General features: G+C 49.4%; 7 protein-coding genes across 7 annotated transcripts; 5 read left to right on the top strand and 2 right to left on the bottom strand.

Moving 5' to 3' along the window:
* Window positions 1-2,778: 2,778 nt before the first annotated feature.
* Window positions 2,779-4,405, bottom strand: J7T55_011420 (uncharacterized protein; the record flags this gene model as incomplete). Its single annotated transcript, XM_053134285.1, has 5 exons — window positions 2,779-2,927; window positions 3,304-3,423; window positions 3,736-3,814; window positions 3,950-4,001; window positions 4,230-4,405. The coding sequence occupies 5 exons, from the start codon at window positions 4,403-4,405 to the stop codon at window positions 2,779-2,781; spliced, it is 576 nt and encodes a 191-aa protein (XP_052999229.1).
* Window positions 4,406-5,650: 1,245 nt separating this feature from the next.
* On the top strand, window positions 5,651-6,978 carry J7T55_011419 (methyltransferase protein; the record flags this gene model as incomplete). The annotated part of the gene is made up of 2 exons (XM_053134274.1): window positions 5,651-5,995; window positions 6,055-6,978. 2 exons carry the CDS (start codon window positions 5,651-5,653, stop codon window positions 6,976-6,978), a joined length of 1,269 nt encoding a protein of 422 aa, XP_052999228.1.
* Window positions 6,979-7,826: 848 nt separating this feature from the next.
* Window positions 7,827-8,435, top strand: J7T55_011418 (uncharacterized protein; the record flags this gene model as incomplete). Its single annotated transcript, XM_053134263.1, has 1 exon — window positions 7,827-8,435. The coding sequence occupies one exon, from the start codon at window positions 7,827-7,829 to the stop codon at window positions 8,433-8,435; it is 609 nt and encodes a 202-aa protein (XP_052999227.1).
* Window positions 8,436-9,744: 1,309 nt separating this feature from the next.
* Window positions 9,745-11,877, top strand: J7T55_011417 (Lignostilbene-alpha-beta-dioxygenase isozyme I; the record flags this gene model as incomplete). The annotated part of the gene is made up of 6 exons (XM_053134252.1): window positions 9,745-9,987; window positions 10,046-10,169; window positions 10,222-10,598; window positions 10,920-11,030; window positions 11,082-11,436; window positions 11,504-11,877. 6 exons carry the CDS (start codon window positions 9,745-9,747, stop codon window positions 11,875-11,877), a joined length of 1,584 nt encoding a protein of 527 aa, XP_052999226.1.
* Window positions 11,878-12,568: 691 nt separating this feature from the next.
* J7T55_011416 (uncharacterized protein) lies at window positions 12,569-13,607 on the top strand (the record flags this gene model as incomplete). Its single annotated transcript, XM_053134241.1, has 3 exons — window positions 12,569-12,671; window positions 12,722-13,011; window positions 13,080-13,607. The coding sequence occupies 3 exons, from the start codon at window positions 12,569-12,571 to the stop codon at window positions 13,605-13,607; spliced, it is 921 nt and encodes a 306-aa protein (XP_052999225.1).
* A 670-nt stretch (window positions 13,608-14,277) lies between these two features.
* On the bottom strand, window positions 14,278-15,298 carry J7T55_011415 (uncharacterized protein; the record flags this gene model as incomplete). Its single annotated transcript, XM_053134230.1, has 4 exons — window positions 14,278-14,579; window positions 14,669-14,787; window positions 14,936-15,087; window positions 15,140-15,298. The coding sequence occupies 4 exons, from the start codon at window positions 15,296-15,298 to the stop codon at window positions 14,278-14,280; spliced, it is 732 nt and encodes a 243-aa protein (XP_052999224.1).
* A 322-nt stretch (window positions 15,299-15,620) lies between these two features.
* J7T55_011414 (DUF3500-domain-containing protein) lies at window positions 15,621-20,381 on the top strand (the record flags this gene model as incomplete). Its single annotated transcript, XM_053134219.1, has 14 exons — window positions 15,621-15,648; window positions 15,772-15,971; window positions 16,028-16,110; window positions 16,217-16,252; window positions 16,453-16,588; window positions 16,644-16,811; window positions 16,956-17,270; window positions 17,937-18,555; window positions 18,616-18,720; window positions 18,884-19,167; window positions 19,305-19,398; window positions 19,528-19,954; window positions 20,016-20,054; window positions 20,114-20,381. The coding sequence occupies 14 exons, from the start codon at window positions 15,621-15,623 to the stop codon at window positions 20,379-20,381; spliced, it is 2,802 nt and encodes a 933-aa protein (XP_052999223.1).
* Window positions 20,382-21,537: the final 1,156 nt, after the last annotated feature.

Below are 21,537 nucleotides of genomic sequence, written 5' to 3'. Positions count from 1 at the left end.
TGGTAGCATCCCGCTCTGGCAGGGAAGTTCCGTCACGAGCACGGTCGTCAGCGCTGTCAGGGCTGCACCAGCAGTGCCCTGCAGCGCCTATAACTACCCAGACCGAGAGAATAGGGCCGAAATTTCGAGAAGACCCCTGGAAAGATCTCTACGACCCCACGAACGGAAGGACTTACTCTCCTCATCGGGCGGTTGTGCGCACCCGCCTTGGCAACGCTCAACTGCTCGTTATATGTACCCTGCGCAAGGGATGACGAACCCCACCGCGGCTGCGCGGAAGCTCGACATTGCACTTGTCCCATGCCTCTTACGGACGAGCCAGAGATCAACGAGCTTCGACAGACCAGCACGCTTAAGATCGTGGACCAATGTCCGGACACACCCGGTAGTGTGGGCGGCCAGGGATCGTTCCCGGAGTTCTTCCGAGCTACCCAACTAAGTATATTTCGAGAATACTACCGCAATTCGTTTCCGCCGTGGTTGCCCTTTTTGCACAAGGCCCACTCTGCCCGTGATATTCCTGGTCTTCTCATCGCACTGGTCGTATATTGAAAATCCGAGGAAGCCTGAGTGACGATTTCGGGCGGGCTGCCAGAAAGACAACACGCATGAATCACACCTCGTTCGAACGCCTCAACGCCTGACCGTATGAGCACCTGAATGCATGCCTGCCTTGCTCGCCTGGGCCGCTTCGCAATCCGTTGGGTTCACTAGCGTGAGTGAGCAAGCGGTTGGCCAGCTTTCCTGAAATTCGCGGAACGCCTCCGGTGCCAGATGCACAGGCAGGTGTGGTGGTACAATACACAATGATAAATCCACGGTCTTTCGAATATCCAACTCACTTGGACTAGGTGCCGGATCGTACGACAAGTCACTGTGGCGGAAGCACTGCATAGCACAGCTCAAAGCACCGTTAGCTGCCCCGGAAGCAGCCATCCTGAGTACAATCCTTGGCTATTCCCGCGAGACTCGAGTGTTCTACTGTACCCGACCCTACCTCATGCGCCTCTTCGGCCTGATATTGTTACAGATTTGTTGAATGTGCAACTACGTTTCCAAACGTCCAGAAGATTCCAAAGATCCAGAGGATTCGACGCCTGGACGGATCTAGATCTATGGTCTTTGAGCGCCACCGATGATTTCAAAAGGCGGCACAGGGATCTTGATTTGCCTTCTGGATCTCGTCTGAAATACCTGGCTCATGGGGCTTGTTTGACAGCCAGGTCCCCATGGACTCCTGTTGGGAAAAGACGTATACATCGCGTCACATAGGTCATTGGCCACCACATGCACATGACGCCTCCAGCGTCGACGATCAGTACCTCAGACGACACCGAGACGTAATGTGCACAGTTTTATCGCTATGCAACTAATTTCGGTGGAGACGACCTTGTGTAGCACGTGTCGAAAACGTGGCTGAGGAGAAACATAGGAAGCGCGTTTCTCGTCACTGAACGTCACAGGCGTTGAGGCCTGTCATATCACCGCCGCAATTTCATCGACATGGAATCATGATTACGTCGGATCCACGGATCAGCAAGGCCATTCTCTCCTGTGAAACCACTGGTACGGCCTCAAAACTGAGCGCCGCCCGTTTCTGCAGCCTCGGCGCCTGCAATTCGATACCGCACAAGTCAAGCCCGCTTCCCCCGCCTCTCCTTTGGAGCCATTGAAGTTCTGGATATGCAGAAGCATGTGATAATTCCTTCTCATGGACTTGGCAGCTCTGACTGGACGAGGCGGTGTCGGCGCCTAGCAGCCCACGGCCTGTCCGGTGACAAGGCTGTCAGGGCTCTAAAGCGATTCGGATCGATCCCCCGGGGAAGAAGGGAGTTTCTTTGCATCTTGATCTATCGCAAAGTCTTGCTCGAAGCCGTGAATGGGCAAGACGTGCGATATCACGCGCATTAGGATGCACGCAGGGATCTGGGGTGGAGTGGACATCACTGGGCAGGCTTTCGGGCCATCGCGGTTGCCAGCGATCTTAGATGCGAGAATGACAGCCTACCCCAAAGGGATGTCCCTTGAAGCTGGAGGCCCGCAATTCACCGAATGGGCCTGCGCATGTTGCATTGTGCAGCCGACCAAGTTCAAGCAGAAGTTTTCATGGGACATCGGAGGAAAAAGTGCTCCAGCTTTTCGAATTGATGGAAGGACTAAGAATTCTGCCGACTGCTCAGGCGTGATGGGGACATGGCTTGGTCATCCCCGGGGAGCGGCGGGGCTGGTGTGATCTGCTCATCACGGGTGTGGTGGTGCCTGCGCAAAACTCGCACGGCTGCCTATCAGAGTCCACGGAGTTACGGAGATCAAGGTCGAATTTGAAGCATGGCACGTCTACCCAGTCGCGCCTCACGTTTCTTGGTCCACTTAAAAGAGATAAACTGGCATTTTTGGGCACTGTACTATTATTGTTTCACACATATTGCGTCCGTGTACAACTCGTTTCGGGTTCTCAGAAAAGTTGTTCTTCCAGGAAGGAGGTCGCGTGAAGACTCTTCAGTCCTTTTGTAGTTGTAGTTATCCACCAGATCTGGTGGATTCTTTGGCGGTGAGTCAAGGGCGATCAAAACTTTGTCCTGTGACTGACACTCATATCTTCTGACCGTCGATGGATCGCATCTATGTGACAAGCTCGGTTCGTGAGAACTTGAGTCACTACCGCAAGACTAAGAGGGTTTACAGACTTAATTTATGAAGCTGACAAAGAGAACGCCGGGCATGCTTCCCGTCTCAACATCAGTCGGGCTGGGAATTCCGCTCTTATGCCCGGCATCTTCAATTGGATTTCTCATCAGCCGCCCCGCCAAAACTTGTCAACGAACGCGCAGCTCGCTCCGAACCCAGCTTGCTCAGTTTTCGAAAGCATTCGGCCGTTGACTCGAGCTCGATGATACGAGCGTAAATCGATACCTCGACCACTTTGGCTGCCACAATATGGGCTGTCAACGCTCTCCCAAGGCGCAAGTCAAGTGGCCCACGCCCTCCGCGAACCTGCGCAACCAAGAAAGTTCTCCTTGCCATCCTCGGTCCATCGATACGAACATCCAGTCTTTATCCCAACTCAATAATTTACTGAGATGTGCGCCGCAAGCATTGGCAGTGCTCCTTGTCCGGTTGACATTGATCGGTCACCAGAGTTTCTGCATCTATGTGGGCGGAACTTGCTCGTCTTCAGTCCAGATTGGATGATACGTGCCAAATACAGGCCAGTCCGCTTGAGAAGGATTAGCACAGGAAGTATTGTGGATCCATCGGAAAGAAACACAAGAGCAAACAGATGTCGATTCCATAAGGATGGACTGGCGGCGTGGCCCAAAGAACCGCAGCCAGCGACTGTCCACTCGAGGCTGTGAAGATGTTTGCTTTTGATCTCAAAAGGCGGTGCAATAAAGTGGAGATGAACCACGGCAGGTTTGAACCCTACAGCATCAGGTCAGAATCCATACCCTTTGGACGGAGCAAGGTCGTATCCATCGCCGGCCAGGCCCTTTACCGCAAGCCCTGGGCCAATGTGGCAGCAAGCGTGCTGCATGAACGTCGGCTGAGGCAAGCGCCTGTGAAGCTAAGGATTGGTGTTCAGAGGATCTTTGGAAGAATTTAGAGTGCTCTCGCCAGTACGAAGCCTGGATGTGCAATGCCGAACACTTTCCTCGGGCAGTTTGGACAAGGGGCACCCAACCAGACTCTACTAACGGAGGTAGATAGTCGTCTCATGTTTATTATGTCTTGCACGGGTCGTTGCGAGACCAGAGATGCGGAGAAAAGCCAGCTCCAAGAACTCAATCAGGAATGTTGCAGGCAGCGCAATCGACTATAGATGTCGATTGGCCCAGCTGCTTCAACCAGGTGACAGGCAAGCATGACACTGGAAGTCTGAGTCTCCCCAAAAGTCTCTGTTGTCTTTAAAAACTTTAATATATAGCTCTTCTCCTACTCGTACGCTCACACTATAATGGCCACTACGATTCAAAGCCGCACTACTGTCAATTGGTCTCTGGCTAGGGATGTTATCAAACTGTTATCAGTCGCCACCTCTACGTTTCGCCAACCCTCCCCCCTCCCCTTCCCAAAAACACAGCCAGCAGTGCTCGCAGTGATCCCTTCCCCGGTGCCCAAGATCGCACCAAGAGTCTCGCTCGCACGGTCAGACGGCGTTTTCCATGCTTCGCCCAATCCAATAGTCCCTGCAGTAATCGCATTCTTTTGCAATCCGCCAGGCACCGTACCGAATGTCCTCACACAGGGGAAGTCGCCCATCGTGTCGAGGATCAGAGCTGGCTTTGAAGCACTTTGAAGGCCTGACCATGGCAGATGTATTTTCTGATTGCGTGGTAGTGGCATCGCTGCTGCTGTTGTACTTTGGAGCAAGGCTCTGGTGTTCTTGTTTTGCGGAATCTAGCATGTTGATGAAGGCAGGGCAGTACCGCCAAGCTTTGTGGTCTAGCTGCCAGAGAGTGTCTTGTACGTGATGATGTGGGTGTGAAGGTTGTCTGTGAGGGCAGTCTGGTTTGCTGCATTCGCAGCAGTACTCAATCCAGAGACAGGTGCACATTTTGCTTTGTCTAGGCGTCAGAGTGGCTTCTCAAGCTGAGACTGATGATGAAGGGGATGTCTTGCTACGTACCTGATGGTTGGAGTTGATGTCGCAGAGCAATTCTGAGCTCTGAAAGAACCTCGAAGCCCAGAACAGCTACTGGTTTTAAAGGCATAGAATGATGGCTCACGAGAACAGCCAAGAGACCAGATGCTAATCACGGGCCACGACCGCTGGTAAGTCACTGCCTCGATCGTGTCATCGGTCTTTTTCTATTCTCTCAAACTTGCTTCAATCCAAGGTGGAAACGACAGTAAGTGTTGTCTGATCCGATTTCCTAGTTGCCCAGGAGTCATTCACTATGGCCATCTGCAGCCCAGCACAGGTCATCGTTTGAAAGAACACTTGTTTCCACCAAATACTCGAGAGAATACAGCTGAAGCTTGCAGGATGGAAACACTTCGCTTCAAACACTTCTTGCTACGATGTCAATCGTTGGTGATCCTCATCCATGAACAATGTGTTGGAAGCCCCAGAGAAGCTTAGGCTGATCATATCAACAGGACCAACTGGCATATGGGCCGTTTCCTTGTCAAATTTGTAGACAACTGTGTGCTTCCAACAGTTGGAATATATGAACAACTCAAACAGTGAGGTTTTCAGTATCCTGACAGCAGCCTGGTCTCATGCAGTAGGATCGAATCCAGTGTCCCTGCCTCCACTAAAGGACAGGAGCAAACAGCAAAATCCTTAATAATTGCGAGCCAGTGCAAGCTGCTATCTTTCTTTTGCTCCAATTTCAGGGGAAATCAAAGGCTTTTCGGGATCTCGTGTTCTTGGACCAGTCGCCCGTCCATTCTGTTTAGGAAAGAACATCTTTCTGGAAGACTGGTCAAGTGCACCCCCACCGGCCTGGGTCTTCGATTTGTTTTCAAAACACACTTGTCAAGCTCTTTGAACAGGCCTGCGGGCTACCATTTCCCATTACCTCTTGTCCCTTCCTGCGGCTACCGCATCCTCCAACACTCGGCCACCACACTTTCACCTTACCATCTTTATTCCTCATAACAACCCCTGACAAACATCCCCTCTCCGTTCTATCTGACCGTAACCATGACGCTGCCCACTGATGGAGTTCAAACCCAGGGCCCTTGGCCTGCTGGTGAGAGTGACGAAAGGGAGCTGGCCCACACGACTTCCCACGCGTCTGTTCAAACTCCTGACCGCGGTGACGCGACCACCCACGACATTCTGGTCCCTGACTTGGCGGAAACCGATATCAATCGTCCCAAACTGGCAACTGCTCTCGAAAAGCAGGGAAAGGGCCCCTGTGACGATGCGAAGAGACCTTCGCCTGCTGACGAGGATCGGCTTTTCGATCGAGAGCGTGCCGTGACAATCCAGTACCTTATTGACCATGTCGCTGAGTTTCGTGAGCTCACTGAAATCCGCAAGAGGGTAAATGAACAAAATCTATTTGGATCTATATGAACAAATGCTGACTCTGTTGTCGCAAGGGCTGGGACAACCCCGAGGGTGACAGGTACTTCGAGCGCCAGCGAAAGCTCGGCGACGATGCGAATCCAGGAACGACCAAGATATTCTTCAGCATGATGAACCACGTTGGAGACAAAATGCAGCAGGCTACCGGCGTCTTCAATCTCACCAGCAAGCGACCGAGCATGCTTGCCCTGGGTTTTGCCCCCGGCGGCTTTGTCGCCCAGGCCTTGAAAGTCAATCCCCACGTCCAGGTTGTCGGTATCACGCTACCCATGAAGGAAAACGGCATGGAGAGTCTTGTCAAGAGCCTGCGTCTGGATTGGATCCAGGCAGATGTCACGATGCTGGCGGTTGATCTCGGCGTCGCCCTGCACGATATTCCCACTGACCACCCTGATGCGAAGCGCTTCCTTCAACGAGTTATCCGACCTCGACAGCAATTCGACTTGGTCACTTGTGAGGGTGGTGTCCTGCGTACCCACCAGATTGCGTCCTATCGAGAGTCCCGCGAGGCTCATCGTCTGAAGGTATCCCAGCTGGCGATATCCCTCGCCCGCGTCAAACCTGGTGGTAGCATGATCATGTTGATGCACAAAGCCGAGACTTGGAAGAGCCTCTCCCTGTTCTACCAATTTTCGAAGTTCTCCAAGGTCAACCTATTCAAGCCTGAGGTGGAGCACCAGCACCGTTCAAGCTTCTACATGATTGCCACAAATATCCAGAGTCAGTCGGAGGCGGCGCAGAAAGCGGTCAAGCAGTGGACGAGTGAGTGGAAGACCGCTACATTTGGGACCGACGAGGAGTACATGAAAGAGTGCCAAGGCAACGCCTTGGATGTGGATGAGGTCCTCAAAGAGTTTGGAGCGAGCTGGGTTGACATGTGTCGAGAGGTGTGGGCTCTCCAGATCAAGGGCCTCGAGAGAAAATCATTCACTCAGTGATTGAACCGACAGACTCAGTTACTCTTCGACTGTGTGTATCCTGGTCATTCAAGAACGAAACAGCGTATCTTCGAGCTGCACAGGGTGCAGCCTGAAGACAATACTTGGAGTCTTTCGATGGCATGGAGGCAATCTGTCTATATCAAGGAGTGAGATTCTACTCGTCTGATATGATCTTTCCTACCTGCCAAAAAAGTCTTCACAATCATGAAATGTTGACGGCTCCAATACGGGCAGTCATCGGTCTTCTGCTATGACGGTTGCCAAGGGGAAATGTCTTTTTTATGGCTGGGAACAAAACAGGAAAAGTCTTTTAACACGGTTTGCCATGGAACAAATGGTGTCACTGTCTTCGATTTGAGCAACAACCAGGTTCCCAGATGTTGTGTACTAAATCGAGATAGGCCAGGGTTGCAGAACTGCTACATGTAGTTCAGCAGTCACTGGCACCTGGCAGTGGACAGTGTCATCTTTCGGAATGGATCAGTTACAAGCTTTCTGTCTTCTTTCCGTTGTGGGTTGATCAGGTTTGATACGTAGGCCAAGGTGATTGCGTGGTGATTCACGCTCAAGCTTCCAACTCAGGGCAGGAGCTTAGGGGTCAACTAATTGTCGGAGTGTGCTTAGAGAGACAAATGCAGTCAGATTTTAGACTGGAGCCACACCCAGCATCTAGCCGCACAGGATGACTCAGATCTCGTTAGGATCCGAACGATGACTGAAGCTGCTAAAGTACATATTCTTACAAAACTTCAAATCGAGGCAATCTCCAGCTGTTCCTGGCTGAAAGATTGCAAGCAGAATATACGATTCCTCCTTATTCCCTGCGGTCTCGCACATATATCAAAATGGGAGACGCGGATCAGACCGCCATTACAGCTCACCTGAAGCAGCTCTACGCGGAATATCGCCACACAGCGGAGCTCGAAACAAAGGCTCGCTTCTTTTCTCCAGATTGTCGTCAAATTTGTCGAACAAATGCAGATTTCGCTGCCAAGGACAGAGATACAATAATGAGATATCTTCGAGAGACTTCTGGCAAAGAAGTCGAGAACATAAAACAGCTCGTGGAAAATCCAGACAAGAAGCCCGACGTCGTCGGTCAAGCGACAGATACTCCAGCTGGCGTTGGCGTCAAGAAGAAGAGCTTCTACACAATCCGGCCGCTTAGAGACGACGAGATGGAGTTTGGGAGCGATGAAATTGTCGTGCCTGCAGGGTTCAACTCAGCTGCCGACACGAAGCTTCAAGCAGACAGGGAACAATGGCTCGGTATGAGGGTCGATCTTTGGGATGACGAGGGAACTGATGATGAAGGGAGGTCGAAGGGGATCTTGGTCAAGGTGCAGTACTGGTGGAGAAAGGACGCAGACGTGTGGTTGCAGATATTGCACGACATCATGTATCTTGGGCCACGAGATGGTACCGAAGGAAGCGAGGGAGACACTCTGGAGTGATGAATCTAAACTCTTTGAGAGACTTCGATGAGGCTATACTTCGCATGCAATACACGGTAGTCAGAGAGTGCTGCATCTCAGTGACATGCGTCGTAGACAATTCAAATTGCAGGTGTAAAAACAAACACCGCCGCCAGAGCTACACCCAAAATCCCGGATAGTTGTTTGGACAGCCTCTATTAGTATTGATCTATTGAATTCATTACTGCTTGTATGACATTGGGACAGCAAAAGGGAGGTATGGAGTATTGAGAGTCTTGACAGTGTTATTTCATCTAAGGTCTAATTAGCAGTGGCAACTTCTGGACCATTCTTCTCAATCTGACTCTATTAAAATTAGCTTTCCATTGGAAACTCAAGAGCCCCCCCCCCCCCTTATCGAAATAGACAACAACATGTTCTCGCCAAGTCCCTCCATATGACTGGCCATGTCCCGTTAGTGGCCTGCTTATGGCTACGGCCAGTGTTTTTGATGACTAACGATTCGAAACTCTGAATTCCAGAGGGTCTCTCTTTAGTAGATAAGTGTGTACACAATAATCTCGATTTTGAGGAAGGAATGATGCTCTTGGCCATGAGAGCTGAAGACAACGAATTAGGTACTTGCTCGAATTTAGGATAGCTTTGAAACTCATAACAACTCGTTTTTTATTGATTTTGTAATTTCTGAACTTGCATACGCTGTAGATTCGTTGATAACCCGGGAGGTGCTAGTAGATAAATATTTCCGACTGAGATGCTTTCAGATTCACGCAATTTATTCCTTCCAGATTCAAATACCTCATTCGAAAGTTCGACTCCAAAATGGCAAAAGCCCTTACTCGTAAAAATCAGCTATTCAATCTGGCAATTCGTTAAAGTCAGCTGTCTGAGAACTCTACCATCCCCCACCCCCCCCCCATTTAGCTCTTATGGCTCAGCTTTTACTTGGGTGGGGTGAAGAATGTCTCAACACGAGCTTTCCATGGCATCGGAATCTTTATGCATGTGTGAATTGCTGACGCACACGACAACTATTCCGTTGAATGAAAGCGTCGAATCTCCGGGGTCCATGGCCAACTCAGCCCATTCTACATCCGTTCCCCGTGTTATGTTCCCCGTGCTTTGGCTTTCTCCACCACAGAGGTCCATGGCATTGATGCTGTTGAATTGGTCCGAGGAGAAGGTTTGCAATGCTGACCCCGCTTCCAGAGGGCAAAAGGGGTTGCTTATTGTCCTTCAAAAGTGTCCTTCTAACCGTTATAGTAACCCTGTGTATCTTCTGCAATGTACTACGACAGCTGCGCCACAGAAGATCGTTTTATCAATCATGGATGCCTGGCAATTCCTCCCTTCGAAGATTAGTCCTGGTATGGACAAGGCCAGTTGGCCGCAACGCGAGACCAACTTCGACAATGCTGGGCCTCAACTTTCTGGCTTCAATCGACCCACGCGTTATCAAGGGGAGATGCGAAATCTTGAGGTTTTCGGAACCATTCCTAAATCTATTTCGGGCACCTTCTATCGCATCATGCCTGAACCTTATCATGTTCCATTCGTGAAGAATGACATTGTAAATCTCGGATGTTATGTAACTTTCATAAAAGTATAACTGGCTAAGATCCATTTAGTGGCTCAACGGTGATGGCGCAATTTCGTCGTTCCGAATCAAGGACGGCAATGTCGATTTCAAGCAACATTTCGTGCAGACCGAAAAGTTTCGGGTAGAAGCTCTCGAAAACCGGGCGCTGCTTGGTGAGATTTTACCTAACCTTCATGGTGAGATCCATAGAGTGACAACTTTCAGGCAAATACCGGAATCCATGGACCGACTTGGTTGAGTTTGCGGATCGGACCACAGCCAACACTACGGCGCTCCCTTACAAGGGTATGATCCTCGCCTTGAAAGAAGATAGCAGGCCATACGCAATAGACCCGCGGACCCTTGAGACAATTGGAAAGTTCGACTTCGATGGGCAACTGGAGAGCGAGACATTCACAGCGCATCCCAAGTACGACGTGAACACAAGAGAACTACTTGGTTTCGGGTACGAGGGCAAGGGCATAGGAAGTAAAGACGTCTACTACATGTCGATCAATGAACATGGCAAATTCACCGAGAAAGTTTGGTTTGAGGCGCCATTTTGCGGCTTTCAGCACGATATGGCATTTACTGATAATTGGGTACGTGAGCCACCAATTGCGTATGAGAAGGATGCTAACTCTTCTTAGGTATTATTCCCACTTGTTCCCATGGTAGTACTTTCACAATTTTTTCCCCCATCCGATCCACTTCTAAGCCTAGGCAGCGGACCTGGAAATTTTGTTACAGCAATTTTGTGCATGCATACAGCAAGTTCCAGCAATCTCTGCCGTACATGAGTAGTTGCTCAAGTTTGAAGGCCCACGAGGGGCCCCTAAAGTACTTGAATGCCGAGTTTGTGTCGCACCTAGACCCTAGAGCATTAGTGACAAGGAAGGCCTTATTGACAGATTCATCATTAGCAATGTTTCCCCGACAAGCTGAAGGAAGGTGGAAATCATTGGACGTGGACCGATCGTCCACACTACATTGGCATTCTCCCGCGAAGAGGAGCCAAGCCGACAGACATCAAGGTATGATAAATACTCCCACAGGAGATCCAGGTTCGCTGATGACTTGTCTAGTGGTTCGAGGGCCCTAATTGGATGACGGGACATGTTGCGAACGCCTGGGAAGAGGATGGTAAAGTCCATATTCAAGTTTCACTTACTAAGGTGAACGGATTCGGCTTCTTCCCGGACAAAAATGGCCAAGCTCCTCGTATGGAGGAGGTTCCGATTAACCTGAACGAGTGGACCATTGATCCTCATTCAAAGAGGCTGGTCTTGCCTGAACCGGAGCAGATTATCACAGAGACAAACGAGTTTCCTCGCATCGATGACAGACTTTTTGGGCAGAAGAACCGTGTCCTGTTCGGCATGTCAATGGATTTTGCTCCAGGAGTTACAGATTGGGAGTTCTCTACACCCCGAATGGGATGTAAGTTTCGTATCAAAAGCCTAGCTGAACTAAGGGCACCGCAAAAGCTAATACTGACGTCGTTCAGCCGGAATCATACACATGAATACCCTTTATAAAAAGGATGTCGTCACTGGAGAGATACAGAAGTACCGCAGAGGAACTCGTCATTTCTTTCAGGAGCCTCAATTCATTCCTCGTCATCCCGAAGCTCCAGAAGGCGATGGGTTCCTGATCGCGTTGGTGAACAACTTCGATGAGATGATCAGTGAATTAGTCATTATCGATTGTGATAACTTCACAGAACATGTCGCGTTGGCGAAGCTACCTATCAGACTTAGACCAGGGTTCCATGGCAATTGGGTCGACGATACCGACATTGATGGTCGCCCGGTTCGAGCTCCCAAGCAAAGCCCAGCCACGGTCGACGGCAGTGGCCCTACCAATGGACATCGGATTTGATAGCTTGTTAGGCCATGTAGCCACACGTTAGAACAAATCATCTTGCCGTATCTTGTGTCATTTTGGTGAATGCTTCTTTTCGTTTCGGCGGGCTCAAATAGGATGGATGTCTCTCTTTTGAAGACTATTGTTGAGACTGCTACCGATTGAGCGTGTTGGGACAGAGAGTCAAAAGCATGTTATCTATCTGAACAGCGTTGATCGAGGACCTGTTTAAAGAACCATATGACTTTCCGGCTCCTCTTGGTTTGGCCATGAATGCATCGGATTTCGCTCATTTTAGGAGAGTCACCAAGGCTTTCCACAACTTTCTCGTTGATTCCAACAACACCATGCTTTTTCCCTATATCCAAAAAAACAAATTAATAATCACAGTGCTTAAAGAGATATGCTCCTTCTAGTCAAGACCCAGAAGCTAGCTCAGATACGGCGAAGACTTAAGTCCGACGCTTCCACGGAGGTGGTAAGTGAGCAAGGTTCCGGGGATAACTAAACAACCTTCTTTTTTCCGAGTAATTCAATACGAGAAACAATGGCCTATATCAACCATCGGATGGACATTGGAATCACTGGCTATTCTTACAGACTTCAAATGTTGTTAAAATTCAAACGTTTGACATTGCACAATTTCATCTCTACTCAATCAAGAAAAGCTCTGCACAAAGGAAGACCCCATTGGGAACAGTGCAAAATGCCAATCAAAACATATGTGTACAAGAATGTTGCCGGTAGTGCACCACTGGAACTGGACGTTCATTACCAGCCGGGCGGCTCAAGCACGCCCAAGCCGATTGGTTCGTAGCCACCACGAAGTTCTGTATTGAAAGACTAATCGGTGCTGTAGCCATTTATTATCATGGCGGTAATTTTGTTGTCGGCAACAAAAGCATGATACAGCTCCAGTACGTGCAAAAACTCCTCGACCTGGGTTTTGGAGCGGTTGTTTCGCCGGACTATAGGCTCTCGCCCACCATCTCCGCGTTCGACGGAGCGGTTACGGACTCGAGGGATTCATATGCATGGGCTCAGACTGAGCTGCCCAGCAAGTTTGCCAAGGATACGGGCGTGAATCTGGACCCCGAACGTATGGTAACCTGGGGACATTCTGCAGGAGGGGCGCTTGCTCTTCTTATTGTGAGTGCATGATTGACCGCCGAAATAACTCATTGTTTCTACCAGTATTCTGTCTTACAGTCGTCCAGGCATCAATGGCGAAGCCACCTAGAGCCATATTGGATCTCTGCGGGCTCAAGTTCATACAAGACAAGTCTTTCAGGGCTCCTGCCAAGCTTCCTCCCATGGAACTTCCGGGTGTCGAGTTCAGAAAGAAGATCTACGAGGACGTTCCTCCACCGACCTCGGCCCCGCCACCATTTGGTCCCAAGGGATTCGATGTCACGAGTTACCGCAACGCGTGGCTCTTCGGAACCATGAAAGAAGGCAGACTTTTCGATGAACTAGTGCCTGATGGGAACTATGATAACATAGACCCCGCCGTACTGCTCACGACCTCTTGTCCCCCAACCTTTTTTGTACACGGCTCGGCCGACACGTCCGTTAATGTCGAATTGTCTGAGCGCGCACACAAGACGCTGAAAGAAAAAGGAGTCGAATCTGAGTTGATCGTGGTGAATGGAGCTGGCCATGCTTTTGATCAAAACCAGAAGCCTGGAGATCCAGGCTATGAAGCCGTGGTCAAAGGCTTGGAGTTCTTGCGAGCACACACTTAAGTATAAGGAATGATCTTTTTGAAGATTCCCTAGTGTAATTGATACATAGGGCTTGAAAAGAGATAGTGGATCTGCTAGAGATAAACCGTGAGTATCCTTAGAGACTAATTTATCAATGTTTGTGTGAAATCAAAAGTCGCTTTTTGAGTGACTTAAGCATTACACATCATTTTGTTGAACCCTGGCTTGTGAGTAAAGTGACAATACGGAGCGTATAGACTTTTACATTATCAGAGGGCGGCAAATTCGCACCTGGGTAGAAGAAGTCGTACATTCAGAACAGCTAAGCAATATCAGAATTGTCGAGTCTCATGATGGTATCGAGAACATTGATATTGAGGTTCTGGCTGCGGTCCTATGACCGATACTGCAAGCAAAAGGGTAGCTACCATTTTCATCGGGACAGTCTGATGGACTCAAGGAAAATCCTGGAAAGTCGGAGGTATCTTTGTGCTATCCTTAAGCTCCTTCACGAGACAAGCATGCGCCGCACATATACGGGTGTGTACGACCTCACCAGCATGGATCGCTGAAAGGTATTGGCTAAATCCGCATATCCGAGATCACAGGAAAGTCGCTGCGAGACGAAACACCGTGGGTTATAGTGGTAATTCCGGGGATTCCCTCATCCGGGGACGCAGAACTAAGGGTCTCTGGTCAAAATCCGGATCTACATGCCGTCCAGGGCTTTCAAATTAGCTTTGACCTCGTCCGCCAATGCCGCCACATCGATAGCCCCGGGAAGTTTGTGGTTGTTCCATTCCGCGGTGCGGTCCGCGGCCTGCAACACAGCGTGTACCGTCGCCACGGAAATGCCCAAACCCATGGAGCCCTTGAAGTGGCTCCTAGCTTGCCTGGTGGCACCTAGTGCAGCGATGGCACCTGCGACTGTGATTTCACTGAGAGGAAGACTTTGCGTATTCTCAGAGCCTCCAATCAGGAAACCAAACACGGCAATATTTGCGACATGAGCTGTTTGCATTGTCATTTAGTTAGCAGGTAAAGCACAAACAAATGGTATCTGAGAAATAGCGCAGTAGAAGGTAAAGAAATGGGCTTACATATTTCGGGGAAGAACTCGTCCACCATACGCCCGACTTCAGCATTTCCTACCGCGCGATATATTGCTCTGTTGGTTTCCCTGCCCTTTTCGACCCAGACGGAGTCGGTAAGAAGGGGTCTACGAGGAGATGTCAATCCCAGAGTCGCGCGAGTCGGCTGGAATGAGCCATGCCCATGAATGGGCAACTGAGATGTCCACTTGGCTTGTACCATTTATGCTTAACTCACGAAGTTCGCCAACCAAACCTAAGCATGCTGGAATGGACTGAGGTAAGCCAGTGAAGGCCCAGGTCAGATTCAGTGCCAGTTTGAAAGATGCAAACAAAGCCTTGGTCTCTTCCATATTCTTGCCTTTGGCTAGGTCGCGGAATAACTTGGGTACAGCGTCACCGCGGCGTTGAGCACAAAGCATGGAAGCCTACAGTCAAGTTTTAGCAAGCTTGCTCCGGCTCAGGTTGCAGCTTTCTCACAATTATTCCAGGCGCAGCTGCGCGAATGCTGCCGCCATCTACTTCTTCAAGTTGCTGTACAAGGCCACACAAGACAGTAGAATTGTAAGGTGTCGAGTCTGGTGCTAGATTAGCATTTGTATACTTGGAGCTGAAGTCTTCTGGTGCGTTGGACATCATTGTGAATTAGGCAAGTACGTGTGCAAAAACAAGTCGTACATATGCAATGGAGTTACGATGCTCAAAAATGCTCGAAGTCAATGCTTAGCATGGGGCTTCACGTAGTAATATCGTTTCGTGCTGAGTCTCCGTTGCCCCGGAACCAAACGCTGTTGTAATGGCTCTCTTCCGCCCTGGAAGTTAACTTGTCGTTCCACGGAAATTAAGTTCAACGTGATGTGGTTAACAAGCATGCCCATCACTGACATGCCACTATGCCGTCCAGAAATCATTTCGACATCACAAATTAAGCATCAACAGCCTCGTAGAGTCTCTCATCGACATGGGTCAGAACTCAGAAGCACCCGCCGGTGACTATCACCCCTACGTGCCGAGCAAAGGCAAGTCGTGATCACAGGGCTGTTTGATATCGTCCCTGCACAAATTTCTAAGCACAGGTTCAGCAAAATCAGGCTAATAAAAAAGTGTTGCAGAATGGTCACGATTCGAAGACGTAGACATTAGCGATCCATACAAGTACTCGGATACCATAGTGCATTCTCCGCTATTCCAAACACTTTGGAACAAGTGGAAAGCCAATCTTGATGTACCATACTATGGGATTACAAGCGACGGCCGGAAAAAGGAAGGCCTGTATCAACTTCAAGATGAAGGAGCACCTACACAGCAAATGGTGACTAAAGGATTTGCCTCATATTTCTTTGACTACGCATGCTGAGACTTCGAAAGACCGCAGCAGCTCGAAAGGTGATATCTAGTCTCAGTGCGAGTGAGAGAGAGGTTGCACTACACGACCTAGACACCGAGAACTGGTGAGTTGCAACAAGCATTTGTGCCACTTGTTACTCTGGACTGCAAATTCGCGAACTGAACTCAATCAGGAGAAAATGGTGCAACCCAGAATTTGTACTGTTCGAGTGTGGTCTACGTCTGGAACATCTCGACGAAAACAAGGTCAGTTCCATACTGGAATTGTTGAGGCAGTCACTTAGCGAACACGGGTGGTCCAAGATCAGAGGGGCCATGAAAACGAATAAGTTCCTTGGAGAGATTTGCTCAAGACAAGCAATACTCAATGAGCGAAGTTACTTGTGAGGAAGCTATGATGATCTTTTTCCTGGTTGCCACTGTTTGACTCACTATTGATATCGCAGCTTTACCATTTTTGGAGAACCTTCGGAATCGACGCCCTGGGCCTACATGCTTTTTGGTCACCACCTCTGTCTTAATGTGTTCGTCGCTAGACAACAGATGGTCATTGGCCCGGTGTTCCTCGGCGCCGAACCAAATGTGCGTTTCATACGATTTGTGCCCCTTGTGATGAGTAATGCTGACGGACTTGGAGGTCATCGACCATGGCCCCGATCAAGGAATCGAGCTTTGCACAGAAGAAAGTCGGCTCGGTCTACAACTAATGCAGTCGCTTCCTGCCCACTTGCAGCGAATAGCTCAAGTGTACTCTGAGATGTGGGAGCCATCCATGCCCGAAGATCGGTGGAACCCAGCCGACCAGGTACGTAACTCTGGCCACGATTGAGCTATCGACTTATATTTGAGCTAAACTAGGCTTTAGAGGCATTTGGCTGGGGCCTTTCAAGACAATCGAGTAATCCCTTACGAAGGTGTCGTAGCTACCGACATGACAGCAGAGCAACAGGAATTGCTCATGTCAATCATTACCGCTTTCTTGATACTTTTGCCGCCGAAGCCACTGACTTTCCGGCTTGATCAAGTTCGCAAGAACCTTCCCGAGACATTTTTCTCTTGGGTCGGTGGCTTCGGATCAGCAGATCCCTTCTACTACCGTATCCAAAGCCCGGTGGCTTTGTTCGAGTTCGATCATCATTCGGGCGTCTTTCTTACCAACGATGAACCTGCCAAATATCACATTCACACGATACAGAGACTCCCGAACGGTAATGACTATGGACGCGAATTGAGAGAGCTTATCAAGAACGTAGCAAATAAGCAGGTGTGTGATCTCACTGCGTAAGAATGTCACCCAGCCGATCGGAAATCGAGCTGAGCTTTGTCCAGGTTGAATAAAGACCAATCTACATGAGAGTTGTTGAAGTTGATTAACCCGAATCAACGTCTCATCGGGACACCGAAGACTGCCAAGGTGTCATTGTGGGTCGAAAGTCGATGTTCAGGGTCCGCGGAGTGGCCCGGGGAGGAGTTCATGCAAGGTTGCATATTTGTGTTCATCTATGAATAATTGCCATCGCGTCTACATGGCCAACTCGTAACAATCTAATTACCCCGCAAAGTTAAATCCGACATTAACTAGTCAAGGTATTATGGCCTCGGTAGCTACGAACATCCCGCCCTGTCCGTATGTATTCCCTACTCCGTGTGTCCACAAGTAAACGTTTTTCACTCCAACATTGGCTCCCATATACTTCGACAAGACAGACACAACACTTCACAAACAGCTAATAACATGATGGCGAGTCCAACAAGCCCTAAAGGCAATGGTTCTCACCGACTGAAGCGAGCCATTCGAGCATGCGATTATTGCCGCAAGAAAAGAGTCAGTATTGATACTCGACATATAAGAAACAGAGCCTAATGCATCCAGCTTAAATGTACACCGGATCAACGCCCATGCTTGAACTGCCAACTCTACCACGTCCAGTGTCTCTCAGAGGACCGAGAACGGCGCCCTGGCGCCCGACGCGTCCAAAGATTCGCCGCAAAACGCAGCCCCAAAGATGCCAGATCCGAGATCGAGCCTTGTAAAAACGCCATCCATGTGGTCAGCTCTGCTCAAAATCCAGCGGACGACCCTGACGCAGGCGTGGTACTTGATCCCACAGTCGACACAAGCCATATTTTTGATAGCAACCCGCCAGAGTCATCTTGGTCTCCAGGAAATTGTTTCGAAAATGGAATGGGCTCTGAGCCTCAGGACTTTGGGAATGTTCTGAGCCAGCTTGGTATTGGGGTGCCTTCGAATTTCTGGGAGATGGATCGAACCGCATTCACTGATATGCCCGAAATTGATGCCTCCTTCGTAAATATCGGGGAAGACTCGACAAACAACTCACAGGCTCTTGAGATTGGCCCTCTGAATGATCAGACTTCAGTCTCGCCTTACAAATCGCCCTCTTCCAGGTCATCGGGGAGTCTCACCAACGGCAAGGTCTCTAGCATCGAGTCCTTGACAAGACGAGCTGACAATGCAGGCGCCTTACATGGCTCTGAGCCCCCGGCAATTTATATTCGCAAAAATGAGACCGCGGGGCACTACGTCGGTCAGTTGTTAATGAAAGTCACACGGAGCCCACCTTGGGTACTCACACTGCGTTTCATAGGCTTAAGCTCGACTGGGGCGACCCTAGCAATATGTCTCACAGATGGTCTCAAGAGCCAGCGCCTTCCTCTTAAGCCCAATGGCCTCGACTTCCTCATTGAAGCAGGTCAGCGTGTTGACGAAACCAACCTAGCTTCCTTGCTAGATCTCTCATCGCGAGAGTTGCCACCGAAAGACGCAGCCATGTGTAGTATACGAGGTATTTAACGTAACTCTCAGCGCTACGTAAGCACTGCTGCTTAATTCTCAGCAATTGATTGTCTTCACAGCTTATTTCAAAAATGTCAATACATTCTTTCCGATCGTTGACGAGGATCTGTTCATTCCACGAACAGAAATGTTTTACACAATCGATCGGCCTGACCTTGGTGTCATCGACTACTGCCTCTTTCATCTTGTAGTCTCGATAGGTGCCTTGACTGAAAAGGGCAGCTCGCAGCAAACCGAACCTATGGACCATCTGGCCGCCGTCTCTTATCAGCAGGCCTGGTCTCTGGTACAAGGGTCTTATGCATCTCCTCGTGAGGCATCAGTACAGGTTCTTTTGCTTCATGTGCGTTTCTGTTAGATCATTAACCTGACTCTATGGCCGCTAATATCTTCCTCAGGTCGTATATCACCTTCAATTTGGAACACGTGGCGTAGCATGGGTGTTCTGCGGCCTGGCAATTCGAATAGCCCAATCCCTAGGGTTACACCAGAGAAGCCCACAAGACATGGACTTTTCGCAACGCCGACTCTCACTCCGAGCACGGCTCTGGGGCATCGCATTTCATTTTGATGCGTAAGTCATCTAAAATCTGCTCGCTGAGTGTGCCTTGTTGTTGATAGCTGGATAGAACCATGTCAATGTCTCTAGGTCGACCTCCTGGGGTCGCGCATGGCACTTTTGACAAGGACATATTTCATGCAGTTGTTCCTTTCGATGAAAGCTCAAGAGAAAGCGATAATTATTTCGGTCCGAGTGCCGCGCAGCTCTCGAGGTGGTCCTACCAGCTGGATCAGATAGTCAACCACTTTTGCAACGTATTGCAGTCCAAGCAATCCGTTGTTTCTAGGCTAGAAGGGATCGCGCAGGCGGATAAGCGCCTTGTGGCTTGGAAGGACAGTTTACCGTCCACATACCGACCGGACTCTGTCATCCTGGTGACACCGGAACGGTTCACGCATGTACTGCTTCTCCACCTGGATTACTCGAACCTACTCCGCGCGATGCATTTGGCGGCCATCACAATGCGACCTGCGCTAGTCAATACTGCTGAACAACTCCCACGGCGCCTCCAGGCAAGCGAGATTCTATGCGTCGAAGCTGCACGGTCTTTCATCAAAAGATTGAATAGGTAGGTCGGTCCCCTTCTCTATGCATTATTGTGGCGTCTTCTAATCAAAGAGACTTCGCAGCATGAATGATATGAAAGCAAATAAGGAGCAAGTCATCAGGTCAGTACTTTGCATGCCCACGACTTCTACGTGCCTATCTGATGTCTGATATGCGTCAGTCTCCACTCTGCGAATTGCGTAGCCGCAATCGCAGTCCTATACAGGTACATTTTAAGAGATCCATCCAATATGTCGGCACGAGCCGATCTAGAATATTTGCGTTCAGGAAAAACACACCTGGACTCGCACAAGCCTTTTGATGCCGTTGGCCCTTTATCAAAAGCACTTTTCAACGATATGGTCTCTTCTGCTGAGGATGTGGTATGGAAAAAGGATGTCCACAATGGGCGGCAGGAAGACAGTATTTCAGGCACCTCGAGTCTTTGAAACATGTGTTACAATAGAAGTTCTCGAACGTGAACAGGTTGTATATGGCAATATTGGTCTAACAGTTGACTGGATTTTTGATATAGAGAGAGGACTGGACCGAGTCAACTTTGAATACCATCAACTTTCAAGAAGTCGTGTGGTCCAGGGCACGTTGGCGGACCAGCAGGCCAAGCTTGGCGAAAGATCAAGGTCGAGCCGACGCTGATCAGCAGTATTTCTTTCCATTTGATGACTTTCAGGTCGGAAGAAGCTGTGAAGATTTTCCGATAGATCAAAGGACAATCAGGCAGTGGCAGATGTTTGGCAGGAGGTCACAATCCTCACGATTGATATCCACAATATACAAGGACGCTTGACTACAGCTGCAAGCAGTATAGAAAGACCACGGATCCGAAATTTTGCGTCACGAGTAGTTGACTTCAGCGGAACTCCACGCCGGGTGTCCCGGATCTTCTCTATGCAAAATATTGAACTGGATCACTCGACTGCACGGTTGTACTCTCATCTGCACGGATGCAGAGGAATGCGGAAACAGCGATCTCCCAAGCTTGCCACTATATCATGAGCCTCGACAAACACCAATGCAGCACCTGAGCAAGGTCTGCATCCTTCGAATTGATTATTTAAGATATTTGAAAACTTCTAGCTGATATTCTTGTAATTCAACGTCAACTTGTTTCTGCCGTCCTCGTAAAACCTCTAAACTCTAAGACGTAGGCGGACTACCTTCATCCGCCCGTACTCCATATATTTGCCCCCAAAATATTTTGGCTAGTTCATGGCCCTCCAGGGAACCGAGCATGCCATCGTACAAAGCCAACAGCCGGATATGCTCTGGGAATGTTGCTACGCGCATGCCACTCTGAGAGGCGGCGCGTGAAATCCTTTGAAGAAATTAAACAAACGTTCGAGAGTTCTCTACATTGACCTACCCGAATCTGGATGATGTATTCCAACTAAGTAGCGGCCTCGGGAACCTTGATCCAATAGTCAGTTACCTCGTGTATCTAAAAAGGCTAGACTGAGTATGTACGGAAACCCCCCCTCCGAGGTCCTTACTATAACGGGCGGCCATAAGACTTCCGAATCTTGGCTATTGGATCGTGGGGTTTCCAAACATGAAGAAGTCAATATTTCATAGGGGTTTCAATAA

Source organism: Diaporthe amygdali (genome assembly GCF_026229845.1).
Source record: "Diaporthe amygdali strain CAA958 chromosome Unknown NODE_2_length_3802984_cov_64_841326, whole genome shotgun sequence".
NCBI lineage: Eukaryota > Fungi > Ascomycota > Sordariomycetes > Diaporthales > Diaporthaceae > Diaporthe > Diaporthe amygdali.
Note: the sequence above shows the minus strand (reverse complement) of the source record. Positions and strands in the feature narration are given on the sequence as shown.